The sequence below is a fragment of the Trichosurus vulpecula genome, chromosome 8 (genome assembly GCF_011100635.1).
Source record: "Trichosurus vulpecula isolate mTriVul1 chromosome 8, mTriVul1.pri, whole genome shotgun sequence".
NCBI lineage: Eukaryota > Metazoa > Chordata > Mammalia > Diprotodontia > Phalangeridae > Trichosurus > Trichosurus vulpecula.
In genome coordinates, this window is record NC_050580.1 from 83,500,054 (window position 1) to 83,520,304 (window position 20,251).

Consider the following 20,251-nt stretch of genomic DNA (forward strand, 5'->3'; position numbering starts at 1 on the left):
ACACTGGTCTCTGCCCTTGAGGAGCCTACAATCTAAGTTGGAGAGAAAAGAAAAACATAAACAAAACTAGGGCGCAGTTCTAAGGTAATAATTAAGCAAAGTACAATGACTGCATAGTATAATCCATAAACAAGGAAGGCATCTTGGAAGAAGTCTTAACTTGAACCTTGGAATGTGCTGATACCGGCAGAGAGAATTCCAGAGGGCACAGATAAGATATTGGCAAAGCAAAGCTAAAAAGTATATGTACGTTGGAGGAAGGGTATTGAAAAATTAAGTAACTAGGTTGGGTTGGTAAAGGAGAGGAAGAGGATGGATTTCAGGCTTTTAGATGAATTTGGCAACATGATAAGCATTAGACAACTGTTTTGTAGGTTATTGAGAGAATGGAAGGGTATCTTTCAGTCTTCCCCTCTCATATTCAATAGGTAAATCAAGTCTTCCTGTGGATTTCAATGCACGTTTTCCACATCCATCTCCATTACTATGTACCTGAACTACTTCAATGATGTCCTACCTAATAGGTTCATCCACATACTCTCCTTCATCTCATTAATCCTTCACACCATTGCCAGAATAATCGTTCTCATACAAAGATCTGATCATATGACTCCACAGCTAAAAAATCTTTAGTAGTTCTCAATTGCTGATTGAAGTCCAACTTCTGACATTCCAGGCCCTGTACAACCGACAGCACCTTGCTTTTAGAGCTTCATTTCCTATCATTCTCCTGTAAGTATCCCATACTTCCAAGAGACCAAACTGGTGTCTTTTTTTTCCTCCTTCCAATGCCCCATGGATGCTCATGTCTGTATGTAATTGGTTGTGAGAATTTCTCTATTTTTGTCGGAGATGCTTTTCTGTGATTTAGTGCTTGAAAATCCCATTCTTGGAAATCCTGAACGAATGTTACCACCTCCATGAAACCTGTGATCCTCTCCTAGGCCAATAAAGACCTTTTTTCTTAGACCTCACACTGTACTTTTGCAATTCTTTAATGAATTTATCATATAACTGCATATATCATGCTAATGTGTGTTTGTGTATGATGCCTTGTATGTTTGATTAATACATGAATAAAAATAGTATTTTAACCAAGTAAGTCTGTTTAGCATATAAGATGAGATGAGGTAGAAGAAACTAACATCAATTAAGCATCAAACATTTAGTACTTGAGGATGGTCGCTGTCTGCCTCAGTTTCCTGATCTGTAAAATGGGGATAATAACAGCACCTACCTCCCAGGGCTGTTGTGAGGATAAAATGAGATGATATTTGTAAAGTGCTTTCCAAACCTTAAAGTTCTATATAAATGCTAGCTATTATATTATTAATTTTACTTTTGTATCTAGTAGTATACAAAACACAAAGGGACAAAAAATGATGACACAGTCCCTGCCCTTGAGGATTTTAACACAGAAGAAAACATCTAGAAATCTATAATGAATAAAATTCCTTAAAGGTCTCTCTGGATCTTCGACCAAAGAGTAGATAACCACTGTGAGGTAGCAAAGTGGTGCAGTGGACAGAATACTGGGCTTTGGGTCCTGAAGGCCTGTGTTCAAATCTTTTCTTTCTATTGTGTTTCATGCCATAAACATTGGAAAGAAGCAATGCTGCATGATAGAAACATATCCCAGTCCTATCCCTCTGCTCTCAAGATAATTAATCTCCTTCCCAAAGGCCATGCCATCTCTTCTCTGGGTCTATGTGACATCCCAATTCCAGACATTTTTTTTACCAGCTGTCCTAGTTACCTCACACATTCCTTCTCCTGAGCCAAGATGTTATGGGGGCACAAGACTCTCTGAAGGTGGTTTCCCAAAGCTTCAACTTTCCAGAATAAACCCACCAACAAGTCCTATTCTCAAAGACAGACACACCTCCAAGGGAGAATTCAAAGAGCCCTGTCCCTCCCTCCCCCATGTTCCCCAGTCTTGCAGACTTAATCTTTCCTTTCTACCTCTCCCATTCTTCTCTTCCAGAAGGGTGAGGATGACCATTTTGTTCACTTTTCACCCATACATCTGGCAGAATGCATTACCCCATTTACCTCCTCTCTATGTACCTTCCTGCAATTTATTCCCACAAAACACAACAATTTACCCTGAAACGTTTTGTTCTTTCTTCTGGTTCTGGTTTAAAGGTTTGCTCAGTAAGAATAGGGTAACTGTGACCTGCTTTCCTTTACTGTAAAAGTACTGTAAGAGAATGGAGAAGGTTTCCCCCTCCCCTTATCCTATTCTCCTTCTGCAGATTTATAGATGTCACCTCAGTTGTAATCATTAACTTAGGGAATGGGAATTGGAGTTTCTGTGCCTCAATTTCCCAGTTCTTTGTCTAGCTTTCATGCTCAGATTGTAAGCCCACCTCCCAGCCAATGGTGAGAAGGGTCAGAGGTGGGTGGAATTCTCTTGTGTTAGGTATAATTATTGGTGCTTTGCCCCTTGTAAAGTGCCTCCTTTGCTGGTTCCGCTTTGTGCTAGCAGGGGACGCCCTATTCTAGAGAATGGAATAAAATTTATTTCTGTTCCCACCCTGAAATGGCTCCTTATTATAAATTAACTTTTAATTGGTGAGGGTCTTTTATCCCACACAACTTCTCTTTAAGAATTTTCAGTTCTGCTTATATCGTTAACCCTTTATGTTCTTTTAAAATCACTTGAATCCTTTTTGTTCTTTCTTTGGGAGAGCAGGAGGCTCCAGCCAGAACTTCCACTTAAGAAGGGCATCTAGGCTGCCAACTCATTTCCCACTAGGCTGCATTCATCCCTCTGGACTTCTGTATCATGCTCCTTCCCCCACCCCTTTTGCTTCCTTTTATATGTTCTTTTCCTCATTAGAATGTAAACTACTTGAGGGCAGGGACTATCTTTCTTTTTGCTAGTATTAGTATTCCCAGTACCTCAAACAAAGCCTAGCACATAATGAATGCTTCTTGACTAACTGAAAAACAAACATAATCCAAAACCAAACCTTTAAACATAAGTTAATTGATTTCATTACTCATTTTTTCTTGCTAGTTGTAAAGAATGATTGAATTTTGTTTCCACAGAAATCACGTGATACATAATTTATAAAACCTAAGGAGTCATATTTATGGCTAATGTAAGAGATAAACTGATGATAGTAGAAAGCAGTGGAGGATGTAGCCCACAGGTTCAGAGCACACACTTCCTTTTGTTCTCTGAGAGGGACTTTTTCCAGTGTAAAAAACTGCCAGGCCAGGCGAAGCTCACTAAGAATGAGGCCCATTAACCCACACAGGATCTTAGATAATGGGACTTTTCTTATGGATATCCTGGGCTGAATCTTCCACTATTTGACTGATGCAGACATCCAGGGATGAGATTAAAAGTATTTATGACTTACCATTCCTTTACTAAACAAAGTACCGTATTTCCCCATATATAAGATGCACCTTTTTTCGAAAAATTTGGGGTCTAAAAACCAGGTGCGTCTTATACAGTGGTTGTAGATTTTTTTTTACCTGCATTTCCTGATTTTTCCGCACTTGTTTTTGCATTCATTGTTGTAGATATTTTTACTTGCATTTCCTGCTTTTTCTCGCTTGTTGTCTTTTGCACTCATTGTTTCACATTTGTTGCTGGTATATTAGGTTACATTTTGCCACGTTCTGCCCAGAAATGGCTCAAAAAAGATTTTCGTACAGTGCTGAATTCAAGTTAAAAGTGATCCAGTTTGCAAAAGTGAATGCAAATCGTGTTGCTGAATGTGAGTTTGGTCCTCCTCCAACTGAGAAAACAATCTGAGACTGGCTACAGGAAGAAGAAACCCTACTGAAAACACCACCACAGAAGAAGGCCATGAGAGGCAAGTCAGCAAAATGGCCTGATTTAGAGAGGGAACTGAAGATATGGATTGAAGAGCAAAGGGCAATTGGAATTCCTGTGTCCACAAAGATGGTTCAGCATGAGGCAAGAATTGCTGATGAAAAAGAAGTTACTGATTTCAAAGGAAGACACAATTGGTGCTTTAGGTTCATGAATGGACTAAGCATGCATACATGCACCAGACTTGCCCAAAAGATGCCTGAAAGCTATGAGCAGATGAATAAAACTTGAGTTCAACAACTTTATGCAATACTTTTTTTTTTTTTCAAATTTCAGCCCCAAAATTAAGGTGCATCTTATACATGGGAGCATCTTATACATGGGAAATACGGAATAAAGAGAGTAAGGATGAAAGAGGGGGAGGGAATTGAAATCTAGAAATCAGAGATGTAAACGTGGATGGAGACACACGTGGGGCTGGGGTTTAGGTACTTTCGGATAGGCTATGAATCCTGAAATGACTGGGGAAGGCTTTGTAATTGTCTGAAAGGGTATATCTCCTTCTGGGTCACATGGGCTCTTGGGAGTCTCTGGCAAGAGATAGATAAATAAAAACTTTCCTTAATTCACTGAGGCTATATGGAGTTTTTTGGTAAGATGAGTTTTTCTCACACTAGTTGTATATTCACCTATCTTATGTTTCTATTGTTTTGTATGTTTATTAATCAAATAATCTGCTTGAGTCTATTTTCGGATAGGGCAGGAATTTTGTTGTTGTTGAGTATTTTTATTTTTCCATTGATGATTAGGCTCAGGTTTGTAGGGTATGTCATTTGGGGTTCTTGTTTGTTTTTTGGAATATACTATTCCATTCCCTTCTAGGATATCTTTTGACTATAAGATAGTTTTGTGTTATTCAAATTTCTTTCCCTCATATTTAAAGGTCTTCTGATCACTTACAAAACCTTTTGTTTTTGGAACTGTTCAATTTAACTGCTATTTACCTTAAAGACTGAAGCATAGAGTCCCTGTCCTGTCCCCCCACACCCCTCACCCCTTTCCAGGCAATCTCTAGCCCCTGATTGACATTTTGTTGTCTATATTCAAAAGTTCAGGACAGTTTTCTCATATTATTGCCATTCGGCACTGTGGTATTCAGATTTTGTTTTGTTTTTTAATCATGATATTCTTTTGTCTATTCTTTTGTTTTGAGCATCTAGGGAGCATAATGGACAGAGTGTTAGACTTAGAGTGAAAAAGATCTGAATTCATAAGCTCGTGAGAAGCACTGCGGAAAACCCTTTCCCCCAAGATGACAGCGAAAGCGAAGAAGAAAGCGGTTGTCCCCCCCAAGACAGAGGCCAAGTCTAAGGCCTTGAAGGCCAAGAAGGCAGTGCTGAAAGGTGTCCACAGCCACAAAAAGAAGATCTGAACATCCCCCACCTTTTGGTGACCCAAGACACTAAGACTTCGAAGGCAGCCCAAATACCCTTGGAAAAGTGTCCCTCGGAGAAACAAGCTGGATCACTATGCCATCATCAAGTTCCCCTTGACCACTGAGTCTGCTATGAAGAAGACTGAGGACAACAACACCCTACTCTTCACTGTGGATGTCAAAGCCAACAAGCATCAGATAAAGCAGGCAGTAAAGAAGCTGTATGACATTGATGTGGCCAAGGTCAACACACTGATCTGGCCTGATGGAGAGAAGAAGGCCTATGTCTGACTTGCTCCAGACTACGATGCTTTAGATGTTGCCAACAAAACTGGAATCATCTAAACTGTGTCCAGCTACCCCACTCCACCTACAATAAAGTTTTCCAGTAAAAAAAAAAAAAATAGATCTGAATTCAAATCCTGTTTTAGACACTTAATAACTATGTAACCCTTGGGCAAGTCACTTAAGTCTTAGCCTGTTTCCTCATCTGTAAAATGGGGATGATAAAAACAAACATAAGAAGGTTGTTGTAAGAATCAAATATGGTAACATGTGAAGTGTTTTGCAAATCTTAAAATCCTATATAAATGCTAGCTGCTGTTGTTACTGTTATTTTGGAAGACTTATGATCCTTAGATTATTTCTATATATTCCTTCTTCAACTTTAGTTGCTTTGACTTATGTAGAATTCATGGTTTGTTTGCTTTTTAATACTGTTGTCTTTTAATACTGTTCAAAATTGTTGTGTTTTTCCAGGTTTTCCTTCATGTGAATATTAACGTGTTCCAAATCTGTTAACCTCTCTTTCACTTTTTTTAGAAAGATTCTTAATTGTGGATTCATTTTTTCCTACATCTGAGTTTAATTTTGCATTAAGAGCTCCAAGTTGAAGATGGTGGCTGGAAAGCAGGGACTTGCCTAAGCTCTCCCCCAGGTCCCTCCAAACACCTATAAAAATGGCTCTGAAAACGTTCTAGAACTGCAAACCCACAAAATAGCAGAGGGAAGCAGGGCTCCAGTCCAGGACAGCACGGATGGTCGCTGGATAAGATCTATCGCAGGCAGCTGGGAGCAGAGCAGTGTCCAGCCTGTGCCGTGCCTGGGCCAACCAGACTGGGAGCTGGGTGGAACAGGCCACAAGGCCCTGAATCACTGAGCTGTGGCAATTACCAGACTTCTCAACCCACAAACACCAAAGACAACAGAGCAGGTTAGTGGGAAAAAACTGCTGGGACAGAGGGAAAGGAGTCCAAGGTTGGCCACCGCCCCCCTGGGCAGCTCTGAGGCTGCTTCCAGAGCTACAGCTGCAGTTGCTTCCGGCCCCAGGCCCACCTGGTAGGAGAAATTAAGTGGCAGATCAGAGCAGGAGTGCAGAGTCTGCTTGGATCTGAGTCATGGTCCAGGTTGGTGGTTCTTGGGGGAGGAGTAGCACAGGCATGGCAGAGTTTGCTGTGTAGAAATAGCTCTGAAAACAGCAGCACAGCCCCTCAAGCTTGGGACAAAATACTCTATACTCTGCAAGCAGTCATACCTTTACAAAAAGCTCAAGGGTCAAGTAGTTGGCTGGGAACATGAACAGGCAGCAAAAACGGACTCAGACTCAGACTCATACTCTGGAATCTTTTTTTGGTGACAAAGAAGACCAAAACACACAGCCAGAAGAAGTCAACAAAGTCAAAGAGCCTACATCAAAAGCCTCCAAGAAAAACATGAACTGCTCTCAGGCCAAGTAAGAGCTCAAAAAGGATTTGGAAAAGCAAGTAAGAGAAGCAGAGGAAAAACTGGGAAGAGAAATGAGAGTGATGAGAGAAAACCATGAAAAACAAGTCAATGATTTGCTAAAGAAGACCCAAAAAAATACTGAAGAAAATAACACCTTAAAAAATAGACTAACTCAAATGGCAAAAGAGCTCCAAAAAGCCAGTGAGGAGAAGAATGCCTTGAAAGGCAGAATTAGCCAAATGGAAAAGGAGGTCCAAAAGACCACTGAAGAAAATACTACCTTAAAAATTAGATTGGAGCAAGTAGAAGCTAGTAACTTTATGAGAAATCACAAGATATTATAAAACAGAAACAAAGGAATGAAAAAATGGAAGACAACGTGAAATATCTCATTGGAAAAACCACTGACCTGGAAAACAGATCCAGGAGAGAGAATTTTAAAATTACTGGACTACCTGAAAGCCATGATCAAAAAAAGAGCCTAGATATCATCTTTCAAGAAATTATCAAGGAAAATTGCCCTGACATTCTAGAGCCAGAGGGTAAAATAGAAATTGAAAGAATCCACAGATCGCCTCCTGAAAAAGATCCCAAAAAGAAAACTCCTAGGAACATTGTTGCCAAATTCCAGAGCTCCCAGATCAAGCAGAAAATACTGCAAGCAGTCAGAAAGAAACCATTTGAGTAATGTGGAAACACAATTAAGATTACACAAGATCTAGCAGCTTCTACATTAAGGGATCGAAGGGCTTGGAATATGATATTCTGGAGGTCAATGGAGCTAGGATTAAAACCAAGAATCACCTACCCGGCAAAACTGAGTATCATGCTCCAAGGTAAAATATGGACTTTCAATAAAAAAGAGGACTTTCAGGCTTCTTCAGTGAAAAGACCACAGCTGAATAGAAAATCTGACTTTCAAACACAAGCATCAAGAGAAGCATGAAAAGGTAAACAAGAAAGAGAAATCATAAGGGACTTACTAAAGTTGAACTGTTTTGTTTACATTCCTACATGGAAAGATGATGTGTATAATTCATGAGACATCAGTATTAGGGTAGTTGAAGGGAATATATATATATATATATATATATATATATATATATATATATATATATATATATATATATATATATATATATATATATATATACACAGAGGGCACAGGGTAAGTTGAACATGAAGGGATATATCTAAAAAAATAAAATCAAATTAAGGAATGAGAGAGGGAGAAATGGAGAGATAGAATGGGGTAAATTATCTCGCATAAAAGTGGCAAGAAAAAGCAGTTCTGTTGGAAGGGAAGAGGGGGCAGGTGAGGGGGAATGAGTGAATTTTGCTCTCACTGGATTTGACCTGAGGAGGCTATAACATACACACTCAACTGGGTATCTTACCCCATGGGAAAGAAGGAGGAAGGAGATAAAAAAGGGGGGACCATAGAAGGGAGGATAGATAGGGGGAGGAGGTAATGAAAAGCAAACGCTTTTGAAAAGGGACAGGGTCAAGGGAGAAAATTGAATAAAGGGGGACAGGGTAGGAAGGAGCAAAATACAGTTAGTCTCTCACAACATGAGTATTGTGGAAGGGTTTTGCGTGATACACGTGTGGCCTATGTTGAATTGCTTGCCTTCTTAGGGAGGGCGGGTGGGGAGGGAAGAGGGGAGAGAATTTGGAACTCAAAGTTGTAAAAGCAGATGCTCAAAAAAAAAGTTGTTTTTGCATGCAACTGGGAAATAAGATATATCAGCACTGGGGCATAGAAATTTATCTTGCCCTACAAAAAAGTAAGGGAAAAGGGTATGGAGGGGAGAGGGGTAACAGAAGGGAGGGCTGACTGGGGAATGGGGCAATCAGAATATATGCCATCTTGGAGTGAGGGGGAGGGTAGAAATGGGGAGAAAATTTGTAATTCAAAATCTTGTGGAAATCAATGCTGAAAACTAAAAATATTAAATAAATAATTAAACAACAACAACAAAAACTGTTTTCTCTTCCTCAATAAAGGAACTACAGTTCAAAAAAAAAAAAAGAGCTCCAAGTTCTGGCCTACATTAATTCATTACTTATTACTTCATTTATAGATGTCATATCTCTTGTGAACCATTCTCATGTTTTTAGTTATTATTCTATGGTTTTTTGGAGTTCAGACATTAATGCCCTTTCCTTTGTATTATATTTATTAAGACAGCTTCATATTCTCTCTGAGCATTTGTTCATGCTTCTTTCTAGAGATCCCCTATTGATTTATCTCTTTTTCTACTGGGTTTTCATTGAAGTTTTTTTTTTTCTCTTGAAATATCTGGTGTTTGAGATTTTAAAATGTTTTTATATGCCCATCTTTCAGTCCTTTGCCCTTTACTGGTGAAAATATGCTGGAAAATTAAGCTGTAAGGCTGCCTCACTTTCTTTCAGTGGATATAAAGAATTTGCCGGTCTGAGTTCCTCCTTGGAGTATCCTCTGTGGGAACAGGACTGGCCCCCTGCTGGGTTTCTGTCCCCTTTTCTTTAGGCCCAATGCTTAGTTGCCATTCTTGGTACCCTGCCTCAATCTTCCCTCTGCTTCCTTTTCATATCTGGTTAGCCTGAATCAGCATCTACTGTTTTTCTTAAGGTAGAGAAAGGGTATAGAATGAAATGTTGCAGGCAGTGTTTCTGCAACACGTACCAAGATGGGCCCTGTAAAAACTTATGCTTGTTAGCTTGTAATGCTACCAATCACAGAAGCTGGTGGAGGAGCAACGGTAAATGATGTTTATTGGGTGGGGTTCTGTCTTCTTTCTCCTGTGGATCTAGCTTTAATTTCACTTTATCTGGTAGATAATTGCTTATTCTGGAGGAAAGTTGAAATGGTTTAGGGAAAGTGACTAATTTGCCATCTAGCTGGTTTCATGACCTCAGAATCACAGAATGTTAGAGATCATCCAGTCTAACCTCCTCATTTTACCAAAAGTGCTAGACCCAGAGAAGTTAAATCATTGGCTCAAAGTCAAACAGCAAGTCAGTAGCTAAGTCTGGACTAGAAAAGTAGGTCTAAAATGGGGTGGTTTGGACAAAGGGTCTCCAAGGAGCCAAGAATGTTTTTTTTTTACAATTTAAAATATTATATATAGATAGCTTGCAGCCATACAAAAGCAGGCAGTTGACCCCAGAACTAGACAATCTCCAGGTTGTTCCCAGCTCTAAAATGAAAATTCAATGATTCTGATTCCCAGTCTAATATGCCTTTCATTTTATCATAAGGAATTAAGGAGAGGTTAGTATAAGATATTCTGGGAGCAAGAAACCAATAGATAAAAGGATAGTTTGAGGTATATATCAAGGGACTTTGGAGAGATGCTTTAAGAGATGCTTTTGAAGAATAGCTAAGAGTACCTTTTGATCTCCTAAAAGGTAGGAGGCAGGTTTGAGAGAAAAGGGAGTGAAAGCCATTAAGAGGCTTCCCCAGGAGTTAAGCAGGAGGAACTAAGAAGAAAAGGAAATGTGTTAAAATTATACTCTGTAAGGAGAGAACAGTACTAGGGGGTTAGAGAATGCCAAAAACAAGCTTTACTTATTCTTGACTAGGAGATGATACTTGCTGAAAACAAACAGCTTTGAAAAATGGTTAGATAAAATCATGGATGATATGCATAACGGATTATAAAGGGAAATCAAGTGAGACTGGTGGACTGTCTATCTTTAAATGAACAAAATGGCCCTTAAGCCACCAGAATACTGAAAGTATGGATGGCAGGTCTGGCCTATCATACCAACTCTCATGTTCTCTCACTAGGCTATTGTAGTAATCTTACAGAGGTAATGGAGGCTTAGAAGAAGTTGGTGGCTACAGGAATGAAAAACTGTTGGATGTGACACATAGAAGAAAAATAATTGACAAGACTATGACATTGTCTATTAAGAGTAGAGGAAGAGAAAGGGTTAATTCCAGGTGAGAATGATAATTCTGTACAAAACTGGAGAAACTGAGAAGAAGAGACAGTTTGAGAAATTTCAGACATGTTGAGTTTAAGGATACATAAAGATTTTGAGGATCCATGCAGAAACGTCCTATAGGAAGCTGGAGATATTGGACTGAGATGCAAAGATAATATAAGAGATGGAGGTCTAAATTAGTTTGCCTTCACTGAAACTATGAGACGAAGGGAATACTAAAGGAGTGAACTTTGAGAGAAATTATGGGCATTCACAATTAAGCAGAAAGAAGGAGAATCAGGGAGATGGATAGAATAGTAAAAAGCAGAAGTATTACGATAGCATCGTATAAAAGTAGCTACAGGAAAGAATGTTTCAGGAGCAAAGAACAATCAATCATTGTGTCTACTGTAGCAGAGGACAGGGAAGAAGTCTGAAAAAGGTTCCCGATTCTGGCAATTCACAAGTTACTACAATCTTGTCCAGTGATGACTTAAGAATAGATACCAGACTGTAGAAGGTTAATTACAGTATAAAACCACTTACTTAAGGCATTTTGCTGTTAAAGGAATGAAGAAAATTTAGTGATGTTTGAAAAGTGTTAATCATTTCAGAAAGTTTAAATTTTATCTTTATTTTTTAAACAGAAGGGAAATGTTTAAGTTGGCAGGATGAAACTAATGGGGAATGAAAAGCTCATCACTAAACAAGGAGATACTGGACACGGGAGAAGTCCCTTGGAAGGCTGAGTCAGAAGACACAGATTCTAGTGCTGATTCTGTCAATTAGCATCCATGTGATCTTGGACGTGTTCTTTAACCTGAATCAACTTCTTCACTACAAAAACGGGGATAATTTCTGCTCTGCTCAGGGACATTGTGAAGATAATCAATGTAGAAATACCATCAAAGTCGCAAAGCTCATACAAGATATACACTCCACAAATCCTGTCTATGTAACACACAATGATGATATGATAGCGGTAATGAGTAAGTGGGGAGTAATGGGACAAACTTATTAACTTTATAGATGAGAAGAGACATTTCTTCCTCCAAGATTTCAGGAAAGGATAAAAGGAGAGATGCCAAGATAGAGACAGGCTGATGTCTTGATTTTCTCTATGAAATGTGACATGAAGTTGTCAATTTAAGTGAGGTGCACTGGAATCCTAAGGAAAAAGGCTTAGGTCAGTGGACTGTCATGCCTGTGCACTGAGAAGCAATAATACTGAAGTCATTAAGCTTAAGAAGTAAGGTAATGTCATTGTCCACTAATCAACTCAAACTCGATTATAACATTTAGAAAGGTTGATGTTGGTGAAATGAGTTTAGAAGTCACTAAAGATAGTGGGCTATGCTGATCTAACTGATGATACATCCACAGTACTAAAAGCATTAAAGTATATTAAGAAACAGTGAGAAGTTAAGGTATATTAGAAAGGTAAAATACATTATACTGAGGATACTAAAGTTTTCAGAATGGTCTATTTATGCACTAATGGTGTTTAACTGGGTTCAAGAAGCACCAAGGTCACTCCTTAAGACACTCTGTACCCACAGCAAATTGTATTACACCCTTCTTCTCTTTGCCAAGCATTTTTCATAAAGGTAAAATCAGGTAAAAATTGAAAATTAACAGCAATCTTCATAAACCTAGAATTTAAAGATCAGAAACATGATACTGCAGAAAGAGGTCACAAAAAGGCAAAAAGAAGCATAACTAAAATCACCAGCAACAAAAGGAGAAAAAATAGAAGTCTAGGCTAATACTATTTTGTAGCTGGATGTCTGGAAGTCAGAACTCAATTATTTCCCCCAGAACTGATTGCATAAATGGTGGTTTGGCCCCAGGTGAGCCCAGAGAAACCAATAATCAAGAATGTACTAGCCAGATCTGGATCCTGAAGACCAGGGTTAATTTGGTAGAGGAGGGAGAAGGAAGAAAAGAATGTTCTCCCAGTTTCCTAGAGACAAAGCCTAGAAAAAATTCTGAAATCTGTGAAGCTTATTTTTGACATTCTCTCTTAAGTGCTAAGCTCTTCATGCTACATGAAACTCTTGCTATGGCACTTCTACTCAGGCCATCTTTTCCTTCACCCTGAGTGCTTCATGCTCTAAGAATACCTCTTATTCTTACCTCATAACTGAAACTCTCATTTCCTTAGGAAAGCTGATCTCAGATGTTAAGAGGACAGCAAGCTGACTGAATCTGAATTGACAAAGATAAGCCCAGGTTAAGCAATAAAATAATGTGAAAAAAAATATGGCAACGTGAGAGATTGTATTTTTTGGATGGGAGAACTACCACATAGGCAGATCAATCTTCATTGGAAATTGGCACACTGGTTAACTATTTCTGCTTTTTCCTCCTTTTACATTCAAAATATGAAATTCTTTACATTCACAACCAATAGTGTCAAAGCAATGGTTCTCTGGTATGGTGTGGTTGGGGGTGGAGATACTGGTAGTTGCACCAATGAGTACATAAGGGCCTCTAAGTAACTCTGTTACTAGTTGTTGTAGGTGGTACAATGGACATCCTCTCTATCTGCTAGCACCAAGGTTAGGTTCCTTGCCACCCTTCTAGAGGCATGAAAGAGAGTATCTTCAGCAAGTTTGTTGTCAGTTTTTTCCTCACAACAATTCTGTAAAGCAGACTCAGAGAGGTTAACTGGTTTTTCTCGTGCCTCGCGGCTAGTAAGCGGCAGAGCCAAAACTCAAACCCAGGGCTTTTCACTCCCAATTCACTACCTCTTCTCTGTCTCATGCTGCTTCTCCTATCAAGAAAAAGCTAAGTGAATATGAGAGTCCATGACAGTCTGGAAAACAAATAGTATTACTAAGCCATAGTGCAGTTGCTCCTGACAAACACAGGGCCCAAGAACTTGGGACCAAAACAACGGGTAAAGGAATTAAGAAAAGAAGACAAATTCCAGACATTGGCATAAAGTTTTTCACTTTCTCTTGGTTGTAGCTATAGCAATTCACAGAAAACAGTCAGTACTGACAAAATTCATTTTAGAAGTAAAAAAGTAAAGCCAAATGGACCCTACACACACACAAATATATAATGTGCTCATATGAATGCCCAGGTTTACAGAACTATATGCAGCTCTATAAATGTGCTTCCATGGATCACTCTGGGTCTGCAAACAAACACATGTCCTGTGACACTAATAAGTGTGGGGAGACTGGTTTAAAAAAATGAATATATTTGCAATTGGTAGTTTGTTTTTTTTAAACATCTCTGCTAGAATGATTTTGGTATGTCATAAAAAATAAAACCTGAGGGGTTCTGTTAACAAATTTGGCCTTGTTCAATTAAGGTATTACTTTCTTTTCCTTTTAAAAATGATTATTACCCCAAACCATAAACAAAGGGACTCAAACTCCAGAGGAGAAAAAGAAGAGATGGGACAGACTCTTATAATAGCCCTTTCAGAGACTGCTCCTACAACGTGGTTACATGGTAGCTACATTTTATTATTAGGTCCAGTCCCCATTACCAACAACTGCTGCTTCCCCCCCCACCCCAAAAGGGGGCAGGAGAGAGATACTGGTGGAACGAGTCAATAATGGATCCCATTTAATCACGGTTACACAACTGCTTCTAAAGTACCTTTTCATCCTTAACCTTGTACCACATCCAAGGACATCTCAACTTCCCAGCTGGGATTTCAAAGGACTTCAAAAACATTACCTTATCTCAATAACTATCATATTATCCTTAACTACTGTTTATCCTGATGTAGCCTGTTATCTATACCAGGTCTGTCCAACCTTAGCTTTTTATTGAAACAATAGACAATATATTTTAATTTGTCATTTCAGTGAGAGCTCTTCAGTAGCTTGGCTTCGTTTACCAAAGCGTTTATGTAAATTTCTGTGCTTGTAGGCAGCTGCACTGGGGGCCTCATTTTGGACAGCCCTGATCTATACCTCCTAGCAATTCTGTAAATAAGACACTCCATCTCTCAGCTCTGGGCATTTTCTCTGGCTGTCCCCATACCTGGAATGCTCTTCCTACTCCACTCCCCCTCCTACCTACCTTCGCGTGCCAGCTAAAATCCTATCTTCTACAGTAAGCCTTTTCCAACCCTTCTTAATTCTAGAGCTTTCCCTATTTTAATTATTTCCTATTTAGCTTGTTTGTATATATTTGTTTACTTATTGTCTCTCCCCTACTATATTGTGAGCTCCTTGAAGGCAAGGACTTTCTTTTGCCTTTTTTTGTATCCCCAGTGCTTACAGACCAATACAAGCTTGGAATGCTCTACCACAGGTTGGGCACAAATAGTCCGTGTTGGGGTGGATACTCCGAACTTGCGCATTCTGCCTTTCCTTTGAGCTGTTTCAATTCTGCTTTGCTCATAGAGCACAGCATCTTTTCTGATGTAGGAATACCATGCTGAGCAGTCCTGTGCCAATGTCTCCCATGTAACACAGTCAAGGTAGATTGTCGGTGCAGCAGATTACAAATGTAATGGCCAATTCCAGTTGGTTATGTGTCCTGTCTTTTCTATGAATGGCTAAGAATATTTCACCGTTTATAAGATTTAGTGAAATATTTGTATTTTGAAAGACTAAAAAGTCAGTTCTGGGGTAAAGTATCATTATAATGGAGAGTGCTCACTAAAGGACTAAAGGGGCAATTAAGGTGAGGGCTAATTAGAGTTAGGTTTAATGTGAACACAGCAAAACGGATACATTTTGACACATAGTATACTTGCTTTTGCAAAAAAGATATTTCTCTCTTGCATGTATTTTAATAAAGTATGCTAATCACTGTGTATAGGATACAAATAACAACTCTGAACTCATTCAACAACAACAAAAAGTAGGATACTTTTAGAAATTTAAAGCAAAGGAAAATATTGTGGTTGATTTAAAAGTTCTCATTTAAAAAGTAACCTTCTTTTTGGTAACAAACATAAATCACAGTTTATCAGGCCGCCCAGTGTTCCTCATTGTTGACTTAGGAAGCTTTAAGTAGACTTCACCATCCCCAGTTACTCTTTTCCTGGCTTTGTGCATCAGGTCTTTCTTTGCTATGCACTCAAATATAGGAAATTAATATAAATGGTCCTGGTTACATGAGAAAGAATAAAGTGTGTCTGTATGGAGCAGAGAAACAACATACGGTTAGAAAATTTTTTTAAAAAATTTAATCTGAAAATTAACTGTAAATTTATGTAGATGTATGCACACTAAATACAACTATGTATGCTTTTGTGTGTTTATGTCACGGTTAATACCATAAGGCTAATTATAAATAATGCACAATGGCTTATTCATTTTGTTGTCATCTTTAGGTGCTTTTTGATGTATCAAGAAGATAACAGAAAAAGTATCAAGAGGTTAATAGAAAAGATAAGGATAATTTATCACATCATCAAAGACCATTTTCATGTTAACAACTCTATCCCTTAATAAAGAAGGCATCAATTACAGCTTTGCATTATTACATTGAGAAGACAACATTAACCAACACAAACACAATCTATTAATGTACTAAGCATAAACAAATATCTGGAAGCTCGTGGGCACATATGTTTTCTGTCAGTTTAATCATAGCCTTCATAAGTCTTTCAAATACTTAGATCTGAGGCCTGGAAAAATTTTCATTGCATCTCACAGTTTAAGAAAATCAAGATGCAGACTCATGAGGGTAGTTAAATTCCTCACCTCTCAAATTTCACAATGATTTTACTCTGAAACATCAGCTCTCAAACTCTAAATCACTGAATAACCCTCCTCCAGCCAAACAGTCAAGATCAGCTAGTTGTCTGGGGCAACACGTTGGAAGGAAGAGGTCAATCCAGAATAATTTTGTGTAGCTGAGAAAGAAGGAGCAGAAAAATAGAATGAAAGGCAAAGGCAATTAGAAGAGTCTTAAGAGATATAATGGCCACTTGAAAGGAAGGTGAAAGGGAACAGAAAGCAAGATGCATATAACTGGCCAAGGGGGAAAGTCAGGCCAAAGAATGTGTACTGAAGTCCGGTTTATGCTTAAAAGAAAAGCAATGTATGATAATCAGCCTTTGTGATTCCTGAGGGATTACAACTTCCAGTTTGAGAAATTGCTCTAAATTCTTTTGGCAGAGTTGATCAATGTTACGTCAGGGTCTGGAATTATGCAAGACACACAACTTGCCTTACAAAAGATCCACAAAGAAATAACTATAATTGCTATTGACTACTTGAAACAGTTACCTTTAAACTGGCTAAAGGCAGACATACATACAATTCACTGGAACTGGAAAGAAGAAAGGCGGTCCCCAAAGTAGCAAGAATGAAGGCTGTATAGATGTCCTCTATATTTTTTGAACCTGAACTCTCCACATGTGCTCAGTAACAAAAAACACCCACTAATCCCCCAAGAATGAGTAAGAGACAGAGTAGCCAGCAGAGGCAAGTAAGGCTAGGAGCATATGGAATGGAGTAAGATACTGCTTTTGTTGCCTGGAATCTGACAGAAGGTTATCTTTGGCTTCTTCACTTCCTCTCTGTTCCCTCTTTTAGGCATAACTTTTTCCAACTTTTCCCTACTCTGTGCTAAAAAAGAAAAAAAAAATAGCTAAATATGGAGGCATTTTGTATGTGGCTCATTTGAAGTATATTTTTACATTTGAAAAATATTTTTACTACATCTGTCTGCATTTGTAATTGTCCCATTTTTAGAATAAGTTCAAGGAGAGTGAGAAGCATGCATTTGATTTAATTCCATGTGTAATTATTTCAATTTTTCCTTAAAACTCTTTCGTTCTGGCTTTCGCAGAGCCCAGATTTTTTCAAGTCCTTTCCATTCCAATAACCTCATGACAGCATGCCCATTCCTGTTTCTTGAAGGTGTTTCAGTCATGTCTTGTAGTTCTAATTCTCAGAAAAGAAATAGTTTTTAAAGAAAGAAAACTGCAAAATAAGAATCTGCTGGGTGAGTTTGAGTATTAATTTTTCTAAAAACTTTATGAAAATTCAACTTGAGCTCTACTAATCTCAATCATTCAAATGTGAAACAACAGACTGAGAGAATTTAAAAATAAGCAGTAGAATATTAAAATGAGGGTGAGGAAAGAAAATGAAACATTATTGCTCTCTTCCCCCAATCATATATCTAGAGATAGAGGGATTACTTAAGTTTTAACATATTTTAGCTCTTTTACTTAATCATGATCAAACAGGTAAATTCTTTTTCCCATTCTCAACTGATCAGTACAAAGGTTTACAATGTATATTTGAGAATATGTTCATATTATGCTATGAATCATAGGCACAGAAAAATGTTTATGATCCTCAAATAAGAACACTACAAAGTGGCTATAGGAAAATATGCTAACCTAAGTTATAGACACTATTTAAAATGGCTCCCTGGAATTCATGCACATGAAAAGATTTAAATATATTATGTTCAAATTTAATAAGAGTTTCTCTTACCCAACTTTGGAAATACTATTAAGTATTCTGCATTGCACTGAGGACATGCCACTCGTGCTGTACTATTTCCTCTTTGTTTTTCATCTACCCAGCGTTGTAGACAAGCTTGGTGAACCCATTTTGTAGATCCTCTGCACCTGCATGGTCTCACCCACTCAGCTGTTCGATCATCTTCATCAGTAGCAAAACATACCCAGCAACTTCTAGAAATAAAAACCCATACATTGGAACGTTAGCAAGAATGGTAACAAAACATTAAAGATTCTTTATGCTGAAAATTTTTAACAGTTATATCCAATATGATAAATATGGACTTAATAAATAATGAATAAACAACATAATGAAACAAAAATTTATTTTGCCTTCATGAACAAATTCAATTCAAACATTTAATATGCATTTACTATGCAAAAGGCCCTATGTTAGACACTGGGTGGTTACAAAGATGAAAAAAAAATACCATAACAGCACAATTCTTGTTCTTAAGAAGTTTATGATCTAGTCGGAGACAAAGATAAGATATATAAATAAAAGAGCAACAACAATAACAATTACTACCTTTATCCATCTTACATTTATATAGAAGCTTTAAGGTACATGAAATTCTTCACAAAACCCTGCGATTTTAAGTAGTATCCCCATTTTCACAAATGAGAACACCTTGGGGTTCAAAGAGATTAAATGATTTATCCATGGGGTCACAGTTAAAGGTGGAGTTAAAATGTGAATGTAAGTTTAACTAACTTCATGTCCAGCATTTATTCCATTATACCAGGCTGCATGATCATTTTTCATTTCTTTTTCAACAGTGAAAACTTTCAATACCTGTCCCCCAGAACCTATCCTTTAAATTTTTAAATTTTTACTTTTTTAATCAGCAAAAATTTGTCTTCTCTCCTCACCCTCAAACCGAGAAAGAAAACCAAGTTACAAACATACAGTCAGGCAAAACAAAAGTCCACACTGGCCATCTCCGAAAAACACCAGACTAAATCAAACAAAAAACCCCATTAACAATGTCTCATTCTGCATTCTGAGTCTTTTACCTCTTTAGAAGTGGGTATAACATATTTCATCACAAGTCCTCTGGAATCATGGTTAGTTATAAGCTGATCAGAGTTCCTAAGTCTTTCAAAAGTTATTTGCCTTTACAATACTGTTGTCATTGTATATAAATTGCTTTCCTGGTTCTACACTTGGCTCTGCCATCAGTTTGCATAAATCTTTCAACACAATCAGATTCCTCAATTGATGGGCATCTCTCCAATTTTTCCAATTATTTGCCACTGCAAAAAGAGCTTCTTTTTATGTTTCTCCCAACTCCTATGTTTGTGTGTCAAAGATTCCATGCAACTATTTTCATCAGGAATGCTCACAAGCCTATTTAATTAAAGGTTTTTTTTTCCTGTAGTATATTAGTTTTGCTAAGTTATTCTTGGTTGCAAGCCTATCTCTTCTGTCTTTTGGAATATTGTATTCCAAGATCTCTACTCCTTTATTGGTGATAGGTGCTACATCCTCTGTGATCCTAACTGTGGCTCCTCATTTCTTAAATTATTTCTTTCTGGTTGCTTGCAGTATTTTTTTCTTTGACCTGGAATCTCTGGATTTTGGCTGTATGGTTCTTGGCAGTTTTCATCTTGGGGTTTCTTTCAGGAGGTGACCCATGCATTATTTCTATTTTTACTTTGCCTTATGGTTCTAAGAGATTTGGGCAGTTTTTATCATTTCTTGAAATATTTTGTTTAGACTCCAAATAGCTCTCCTGTATCTGTTTTTCAGCACAATTGTTTTTGCTATGAGATACTTTACATTTTCTTCTTTTTTTTTTTAGTCTTTTCACTTTGTTTTATTATTTGTAGAATACCCAGATCTTGTAGTACTTTGGGTTTGAGTTACTGATACAACCTGTCTACAAAATACAGTGAATCCTTAGAAAAGTGAATCCTT

The 20,251-nt window shown here is 37.9% G+C and overlaps 1 protein-coding gene across 1 annotated transcript in view; it reads right to left on the reverse strand.

Moving 5' to 3' along the window:
• Positions 1–20,251, reverse strand: part of MARCHF5 (membrane associated ring-CH-type finger 5) — a 64,614-nt gene that overhangs the window by 18,193 nt on the left and 26,170 nt on the right. Inside the window, exon 2 of the mRNA XM_036737210.1 lies at positions 18,302–18,504. Coding sequence (XP_036593105.1) covers positions 18,302–18,504 — 203 coding nt within the window. The remainder of the gene's footprint in view (positions 1–18,301; positions 18,505–20,251) is intronic.